At 34.7% G+C, this 10557-nt stretch overlaps 1 protein-coding gene across 1 annotated transcript; it reads left to right on the top strand.

Moving 5' to 3' along the window:
* Positions 1-1115: 1115 nt before the first annotated feature.
* Positions 1116-10310, top strand: LOC120181452. The gene is made up of 3 exons (XM_039186575.1): positions 1116-1315; positions 9995-10073; positions 10164-10310. Exons 1-3 carry the CDS (start codon positions 1164-1166, stop codon positions 10227-10229), a joined length of 297 nt encoding a protein of 98 aa, XP_039042506.1. The 5' UTR covers positions 1116-1163; the 3' UTR covers positions 10230-10310.
* Positions 10311-10557: the final 247 nt, after the last annotated feature.

Consider the following 10557-nt stretch of genomic DNA (forward strand, 5'->3'; position numbering starts at 1 on the left):
TATTTTGTGAATCAAACAATCCATTATGATTTTACATTATAGTCACTTTCTTTCTAGGGATGAGCATGAGTCGGGTCGGGTTAAAATTTCAATCCACTTGATCAGACCCGAAAATTTTAAATCCTTCACCCAACCTAAAAATATACCCCTTCAACCTGATTCGAACCTGACACAAATTTTTGAGATAAAATCTGAACTCCACCCGACCCGACCTAAAATAATATATTTATTTAAAAAATTATTTAATAAAAATAGAGATTTAATTGGAAGAAAATAATATATAGAGGGGTATTATTGTAATTATCTCTAAATATATAAGGTAAAATTATAATTTTTCGGGTCGAGTCGGATCAGGTCAGGTCAGGTATTTTTCACCCTAAACTCAAACCCGACCCGATCCAAACATAACTTAAAAAAATCTGATTTGACCTGACCGAAACCCAATTTTTTTAAAAAAAAATCCTACCCGATAGGTGTGTTCATTCGGTTAAAACGATGGCTGACCGAACCGAATTACCATTAACCAAAGTTTTTTTCTTTAACCGTTAATCGAACCGAACTTTTTTTGAAAATATTAACCGAAACGAATAAATTTTGGTTAATTTAGTTAATTTTTGAATTAACCGAAATTTTTTAAAATTTTCTAAATTTTATAAAAATTGAATATTTTTTAATTAAAAAAAACAATTTACAATTAATTTAAATAATATATAATTATAAAATAAAATTTTATATGGATTTTTTTAATTAATTAATATTGATTTAGGTTTAAAAGTTATTAGATCCTAAATTATTAATTGAGTTTTAAATAGTTTGGGCTGACCTCATATGTTATATATAATATATTTAAAATTTAATTTCGGTTAATTCGGTTAATTAATCGATTTCGAACCGAATTAACCGTTAACCGAATTCTAAAAGAATTATTAATCGTTCCTCGACCAAACTAATTCAGTTCAGTCGGTTAATTCGGTTAAAACCAAAAAATGAACACCCCTGCTACCCGATCCCTATTTCTTTCTTGTTGGGCCTAGAAATATAGTCTAAAGCAATATTTGCCATATTTTGGCAAATGATTTATTTCATCCTAAACCTGGAAAATATAAGAGCTTGGCTTTGTGGTTGTGAGAGAGAGAGGTGAAGAAAAGAGTGAAGCTTTGAAAATGGAGAAGTACTTTGGAAACGCGTACAGAGGTGACCCAGGAGTCCCCCATGTGAGTGCAGACCTGTTCGTGAATATCTGGATAGGGTGTGCTGCTTTCTCTGTACTCGCCTGGTTCAACCCTTACATGTGGCAGCTCTCCAACCAATTCAAGTAATTTTGCTTCACCCTTTTGTAACACCTACGGACTGATGCGGGCGATTCGAGATATCACATTAGTACTACCAGAGCGACCCACCTTAAAAATCCCAAAAAATTAAAATTTATGTTAAAGCACATAAAATAATAAAACAATTTATATATTAAAAATATAATTTAACGATATCCAAAAATAAAACAGATTTCAAACTCAGATATAAAACAGAATACAACCTACATGCCCCCTAATCACATACATCATATTACGCAGTGGAACTCCTTTACTGATGTCGATAGCTGCACTGGTACGACTCTTTTAACCTGAAATGGTGAGTAAAAGAGTGATCTTTAGGAAGCTCAGTAATACAAAACTACAAAGTGAAGTTGAAGAACATGTAGATAAATGGAAAAACATAATTTTCCTTATTGATTCAGATGTCTACAGGTTTATCGAGTAAAAGCCATGAAGATTTCAGTTCATAGGAAACATTCAGAGTACCAATTTTTCAGGAGATCGGAAAAGGATGTCTAGTGTGTTCTAACCAAAACTAGTGAACATATATAGATCTATTTTAAAACAGTAACAGTTTAAAACATATTTTTAAAAACTATAGTAATACCCTCAAACCGAACACCGGTATACAGTTCCCTAAAACAACATCCATAAGGACTTACTCTAAGCACACAGCAAATGAGCCACCCTAAGAGAGTACCTTGGGGCCTGAGAGCCCAAGAAAGTTTCTCGAAGCCTCGGAGCCTACCCAAGGGTCACCTTAGGTCCGTAAGGAATTACCAGCTTGATCAATTTTAACCTATATAAGGAATTACCAGTTTGACCGAGCTGAACTTGCATACTCCAGCCTACCCATACATTACCTAATAGAAATCAGATTGAGCAGCAATTTTAATATCAAAATAATGATCTAGTAGTATATAGGCAAAATTATCATGTAGTTATTTAAATCACATAAATTTCCTCCACCTATACACCATACACAGTCCCATGATTTACCTAATGGAGTGCCTTGAGGCCTGAGAGCCTACTCAAGAAAGTTTCTCGGGGTCTTGGAGCCTATCCAAGGGTCACCTTAGGTCCTTAAGGAATTACCAGTTCGATCGGTCTAAACATATATAAGGAATTACCAGTTGACCAAGTTGAACTTCCATACTCCAGTATCATACCCAGATAATGTCCCAATAAAACAATTCAAGTAGTAACCAATAGATTCCATGATCCATAAATTCAGAATGATCATATTTTACAGTGAAAACATGTAATCAGAGAACATATTTCAGGTAATCATAGCTCATAAACTAGTAAATCAGTGATTACAGAAAATCAAATTTTAAAACAGGTAAAACATTTACATGTCACATAAGGAACACACTGGAAGATCCAGATATTATTCGGAGATACTTCATATTTATCAGGTAGGGAACCATGAAACTTTTGTAATTTAATAAAATTTCAGAATCAATATCCCTATAAAAAAAAGGGTTTGATAGCTCATTGATTCATCATTCATTCGGGAAATGATTTATCAAGATCATACAATATTCATATATTTTTCGTAGGCAATTGAGTAATCAAGAAGACATTCAGAATCTATTATAACATAATTATTGAAGGTTTAGACATAACATGAGTGTTCCCATTATTCAAGAAAATCAAGGGCATTTTAGACATTTGGTTCTTAGAGAATTATTAGTAATTTAATCCAATAAGGAAATAACGATGATTCATGGTATTTAAGATTCATGTCGATTGATCAGGATATCGAGTTAACTCAAACTGAACAACTCCCAGCACTGTGACACCTGTCAACCGATCAAATCGTTGCACTTTAAGGGTATTCGCACTTAAATACTGACAACTTGTGTCAAACTAATCATTTTTAGAATCTTCGTTGAATGGCTCTTAGAGAGATGAACATGTAATTCCAATGGTATTTATTTCATATATGCATTGTAACAATATCGAGAAATGTCAACGTGCTTGATTTCTGGTTCATAACCCTTAGGGATGGTACATCATGTAAGTTCATCAGCGTTTCCAGACTTATCCAAGTCACTCACTTAATCCAAGGTCATTAAGGGTACTTAGGTCATTTAGTAGTCAAGTCTATCATAGGCACTTCGGAGTTTCCAGAATAATTTGGTCATTTTTGCAAATTCTAATACATACAATACTTCCATTCAATTCAACTTGGTCAATATATACAGTTATTTTGGTATTCGAGGTTGATTTATTCATTTCAGAGCTGAAGGTATTTAGTTATTCCATTGCTTGGATGTACTTCGAATCATATTAAACTTCAGGGGCATTCCAAATAGATTAGAAATTTAATCGGTGATTCCAAGATTCAAGTGGATCAAAATATAAGTTCTCAGATCATCTCAAATATCATAGTCATCCATATTTCTTTTTACATTTTAAGTGTATTATCGTCATTCCATTCAATTTTGTCATTGACATTATTGTCGATAAATTAGGATTCGATGTATTCTAGCTCTTTTAGTGTTCAGAGTATTTTGAACATTTGAGGTTATTTCGTAGCTCGAGGACATTTCGGTAATTCCTTTCAATCCAAATAATATGCATTTTTTATGATAATTGGTCAAGTATGTCATTTCTAGGTTATTCTTCACCATCAAGGGAAGTCTTGGTATTTAACAGAATAAAGGCATTTTCATAATTTTACCTCATTGGGTTGTTTTTATTAATTTCATATCCAATTATTTCCGGTGTTCAACCTTTAAAGAAATTAATTAAAATTTATGAATCCTTAAGTCAATTCATTTATTAAATAATCACTGAACTTATAATTATTTCCGATTGATCTTCCAGTTTCTTATGCGAGCCATCTGAATCTTATACAGTTTACTGTATTTTTACCAAAATTATATTCGAGTCCAAAAATAATTAATTTTACCCAAAGGACCAATAATTTCATTGATGTAGTTACCAATTATCAACAAGTTCCGGAAAGCATACAAAATGAAGTAAAGTATTCCTCGATTTTCATGCTCCATTGATCGAACATTTAAACTCCATTCGATCACTATCAAACTTAAATTCAACGTCCAATAATTCTTTGGTTACATAGCAACTGAATTTACATCATAAAATGAACTTAATCGGAAAACCAATTTGATTCCGAAGATAAATAAATGAAAAACGGCTTACCAGGTGCGAATTTGGCAAAACGGACTTCGGATTCGAACTCAGAACGTCAAAAAACATAAAATATGATTTTTTTTTAAATTTTATCTTTCTGTTCAAAGTCAACGGGTTTACTCGGATGAGTTGGCTCATACGGGTTGACTCGGATGAGTTGGCTCATACGGGTTATCTCGAACGAGTTGACTCAAACGGGTTGACTCAGATTGAGTTGACTCAAACGAGTTGACTCGAACGAGTTGACTCAGATCGAGTTGACTCGATCGAGTCAAACAGACCCGGTTCGGGACGGTTCGGGCTGACTGGACCGGTTCCAGAAGTTTCATGGATCGACAGAGTATCCCCACCCGTATTGTCGGAGCGTTGCGACACGTACGACGACGACGGAGGAAATTTCGGGCGGCCGATTACTCCAAACGAAAACCAACACAATAATCAGTCCAAAAACACTGCAAATACTAGCTAAAACATGAATAAATATCATAACAAAGTGCTTATCACGGTGGATATACAACGCACGACGATAGAGCAACGATGAGGGAACACAGTTGCATGGGTTTTGATCGAAACTTCTCAAGGAGTACCATGGAAGTGGCGGTGCAATGAATTAACACCAGGATCGGTTGAAAATAAAGAAATTCAACGGTGGTCAGTGAGTTTGCAATGATCAATCGATGGTAAAATCTACGACGTTTGGCAACGTTCCATGGTAAAAGACCAAGAGGTTTTGGTCGCGTGATACCGACGATCACGGTGGTGTCGATGATCACATAGGTACCGATGGTGTAGATCACAGTGACCGGGAGACGACGAAATCAGCAGCAATGAGTGACGAGGGAGGTTAATAATTTTGGGAAATTTTTCAATCCGATCGGGGGGAGAAAGATTTATTTTTCTCATTTAACACAAAATGGGAAATTTCGGGCTTAAGTCTCTGAACTTCCCAGAGTTTCAACCCGAGCTGCAAGTTTCTAAAACTTGCAATTTACTCCCTTAAATTTACTTAAATCAATAAAATTTAGCCTATAACTTAGGTGTGACAATTCTCCACTCCTTAAAAGAAATTATGTCATCGAAATTTATCCAAGTGATAGAAATGTAGAAACTAAGCTTCCATCCAATCTTCATTCTCTCGGGTTTCATTTACATGTATATGATTCCTCTATTAGACCTTAATCGGTTGAATAAGAGTCCTAGGCAAAACTTTTCCATATAAAAATTCCAGAATTTGAACATAATTCTCCTCATATTATCAAACTTACCTTAATTAACAATCCTTAACCAGAATAACACTTGCTTACTTTCAATGCAACATGCAGACATAAATATTTTCTTTTATACGAGTAGCATCACCTCGAGACTTGCTCTTTTCCCAAGTATTCTAATATTTACTTTAATCTCATACATGTCAAATCATTGAGGTACAAAGCTCATCACTTATTGAGATTCAAACTCATAAAATTGGAGCAAGAATAATTTCCAAAAATTCTTCAATTCGGTACATCAATGCCTAAATTTAGGGGGAATGAGACATTGTTAATTCTTGGACCAACTACCTTGCTCTTCAATCAACTTAAGTAGTAATTCTTAATATCGAAAACTTCAATTATAAGGTTTGACTATAAGCCTACCATCACAGAACGTATGGGGAGTAACAAAACTCAAATTCACGTTAAAAATCATGTCAAAATTTTCGACCGAATAAACTCCCTCGATACTTGCAGGGATATTTCAAAAATTGGGACAATTGCTAACATTATTCCCTTGTTGCATAGATTATGTCATAACATATAAGATACCTTGGTATACTTATTATAGAATGATTTCTTAACATCAGAGTTTCGGCTCGGATAGTATGGACATAATCTAGGGGCATACATATACTAGACATACTATGACAGTCGATCGGTCGATCTACCCAGAAGACTTGACTTAACCTAAGCTCTAATACTACTAAATGTAACACCGACGGACCGATGCGGATGACCCGATTTGAACTAAAATGTCACATTAGGGCCACCAGAGCGACCCACCGTAAAAATCACAGAAAATTAAAATTTTTGTTAAAGTGCGTAATACAATAAAATAATTTATATATTAAAAACAGAATTTAACAATATCAAAAAATAAAACAGATTTCAGACCCAAAAAATCAGGAAGACATTTAGAATCTATTATAATATAATTATTGAAGATTTAGACATAACATGAGTGTTCCTATTATTCAAGAAAATTAGGGGCATTTCAGACATTTGGTCTTTAGAGAATTATTAGTAATTTAATCCAATAAGGGAATAACGAAGATTCATGGTATTTAAGATTCATGAATATTGATCAGGATACCGAGTTAACTTGAACTGAACAACTCTCAAAACTGTGATACATGTCAACCGGTCAAATCTTTACACTTCAAGGGTATTCGCACTTTAATACTAACAACTTGTGTTGAACTGGTCATCTTCATAATCTTCGTTGAATGGTTCTTAGAGAGACAAACATGTAATTTCAATTGTATTTATTTCACATATGCATTGCAACAATATCGAGAAATATCGGTGTGTTTGATTCATGGTTCATAACCCTTAGGGACAGTACGTCATGTAAGTTCATCAGCGTTTCTAGACTTATCCAAGTCACTCACTTTATCCTAGGTCATTAAGGGTACTTAGGTCATTTATTAGTCAAGTTTATCCCATCACTTCATAGGAATTCGGTCATTTTCGCAAATTCTAATACACACAATACTTTCATTCAATTCAACTTGGTCAATATATATAGTCATTTTGGTATTCGAGGTTGATTTATTCATTTCAGAGCTGAAGGTATTTAGTTATTCCAGAGCTTGGACGTACTTCGAATCATTACACTTTAGGGGCATTCCAAATATATTAGGAATTTAATCAATGATTCTAATATTCAAGTGGATCAAAATATAAGTTCTCGGGTCATCTCCTTTAGAGTTCATGGTATTTTTGTCATTTGAACATTTGAGGTCATTTGGTAGCTCGATGACATTTCGGTAATTCCTTTCAATCCAAACAATATGCACTTTTTATGATAATTGGTTAAGTATGTCCTTTCTAGGTTATTCTTCATCATCAGGGGAAGTTTTGGTATTTTACAGAACAATGGCATTTTCTTAATTTTACCTTATTGAGTTATTTTTGGTAACTTCATATCCAATTATTTCTGGTATTCAACCTTTAAAGAAATTAATCAAAATTTACGAATACTGAAGTCAATTCATTTATTAAATAATCATTGCACTTATACTTATTTATGATCGATCTTCAGTTTCTTATGCGAGCCATCTGAATCTTATACATTTTACTGTCTTTTTACCGAAATTTTGTTCGAGCCCAAAAAATAATTAATTTTACCCAAAGGACCAATCATTTCATTGATGCAGTTACCAATTATCAATAAGTTCCGGAAAGCATACAAAATGTAGTAAAGTATTACCTCAGTTTTCGTGCTCCACCGATAGAATGTTTAAACTCCATTCGATCACTCTCAAACTTAAATTCAACGTCCAGTAATTCCTCGGATACATAGCAACCGAATTTATATCATAAACTAAACTTAATCGAAAAACCAAATTTGATTCCGAATATAAATCACTGAAAAATGGCTTACCAGGTGCGAATTTGGAAAAACAAACTTCGGATTCGGACTAAGGACGTCAAAAAACATAAAATATATTTTTTTTAAATTTTGACTTTTCGGTCAAAGTCAACGGGTTGATTCAGATGGGTTGACTCGAACGAATTGACTCAGAGATGTTGACTTAGACCGAGTTGTCTTGGTCGGGTCAAACAGACCCGGTTCGGGCTGACTGGACCAGTTCAAAAGCTTCCTGGACAAGCAGAGTATCCCCACGCGCACTGTCGACACGTGGCGGCGCGTTCGACGGCGACGGAGGCAATTAAGAGCGGTCGATTACTCCAAACGAAAACCAACACAATAATCAGTCCAAAAACACTCCAAATACTAGCCAAAACACGAAGAAAATGAACTAAATATCATAACAAAGTGCTTACCACGGCGGATGTACAATACACGGCGATGGAGCGACGATGAGGGGACACGGTTGCATGGGTTTTGATCGAAACTTCTCAAGGAGTACCATGGTAGTGGCAGTGCAATGAATTAACGTCGGGATCGGTTGAAAATAAAGAAATTCAACGGTAGCCAGTGAGTTTGCAATGAGCAATCGATGGCCAAATCTATGACGTTTGGCAGTGTTCCATGGTAAAAGACCAAGGGGGTTTTGGTCCCGTGGTGTCGACGATCATGGAGGTACCGACGGTGTAGATCACGGTGATCGGGAGACGACGAAATTAGCAGCAATGAGTGACGGGGAAGGTTAATAGTTTTGGGAAATTTTTCAATCTGCTCGGGGGAGAAATATTTATTTTTCTCACTTAAAACAAAATGGGAACTTTCGGGATTAAGTCCCTGAACTTCCCAAAGTTTCAACCCGAGCTGCAAGTTTTTAAAATTTGTAATTTAGTCCCTTAAATTTACTTAAATCAATAAAATTTAGCCCCTAACCTGGGGTGTAACACCTTTTCTCTCGTAAACTCTTTTGTTTCGTATTTTTTTGCTAGTTTTTCTTATTGCTTTATCTTCGTTTGAAATTACATCTGCAAGCTTTGATTTTTGTGTTTGATGGAATCTTGCTTTTTATTTATGTGAATTAGGTTTCCCTTTGAAGTTAATGAAATATAGTTCAAATTCATTTGCTTTAGCAGTTTGGGATTTCTTTTCCCTTTTCGTTTAATTTCTATTTTCTAAGTTATCTTGACTGTTCAAGACTTATATAATTCATTGTTTTCATTCATCATATGTTGTTTAATTGGGATCGTTATGGTGCAGTGGAGCTGGATTGTTGTATTTCTTTCCTTTTGAATTTTGATAACTCAATTTCCCAGTTTTTGAGCAGGTTGCAAAATGAACAGCTTCTAGTTGTGGAAGACCTCTATAGCTTTGTTGGCAGCTTCATTTTAGCAAGTTGTCTTTGTGCAAATTGCTATTTCTTCTGGAATTTATAGCCATTTTCTGACCAAATGGAGATAGACGAGTTTCGTTTATCAAGGGTCTTTTCCGAAAGTTAATTCCCGAATGCCGGACACATTTAATTTGTTCATTATGTAGCTTTACCAGGGTACAGATCCATTTCATCAAGCATCCTTATATGGATGCAAATGATTCGGTTTTTGTTAAGTAGCTTTCTTATATTGTTGTTAGCCTTAGCCAACATGGATATTTGATGTTTAATCTAACTAAAGAAACCTGTTGGTCTCTCCATTATTGTATTTATATAGGGCATTCCATACGTGTTCTGCTATTCATTTTACTCATAGGTTCCGGGATCGCAAGTCCAGGGTTTTCACTTATATATATTAGCTGACCCTTATTCCCATATGTAATGGGATAAGAGGGAGGTAGGATAGTAAGCTGCCCCCAACGCTAGGTTGAGAGCATCTTCCGTGAAAAACCCCAATTTGTAGTTGGCATGACAGAGCAATGATACTCAAACACTACCATTGGAAGAAAGCAAAGGCAAAGAATCAACCATTTAAGTTTAAGGTTTGTTATCTGCTATCATCTATGGACAAACTTTCTTAAATCTTATCATGCAAAGATGCCCTTATTCTTTGATTTCGTATGTCTTTTCAGTGGAATGAGATGGACAAGGATTTCAGGGACTCGTACTACTACGATTGGCCTGTCTACTTTCCTTAGTTCTTTCTTGTGTAGGTATGCTCTTTGACAAGTAGTTTGCACAAATTTTACTTCACCTACTCAAAAGTTTGCCCATCTTTACTTCCCAACGCATTATGCTGATTCAGTTCTCCCTTTCTTATTTTGATGGATGTTAAATCTTTCGAGTTTGGTCAATCTTTATCGTGGTTCTTAAGATGATGTTGAGTGAAATTTAGTACTTGTATCAATGTTCTATTTCCTTTACTTGAATTGTTAAATTTAATTCAACTAAATAATTTAATGTTAAGTTGAATTGAGAGGGTCAATTTGAGCCCCTACGAAAATTATTTGACTGAGATTTTAAATT

Source organism: Hibiscus syriacus, unplaced genomic scaffold (assembly GCF_006381635.1).
Source record: "Hibiscus syriacus cultivar Baekdansim isolate YM2019G1 unplaced genomic scaffold, ASM638163v2 tig00003721_pilon, whole genome shotgun sequence".
Taxonomy (NCBI): Eukaryota; Viridiplantae; Streptophyta; class Magnoliopsida; order Malvales; family Malvaceae; genus Hibiscus; species Hibiscus syriacus.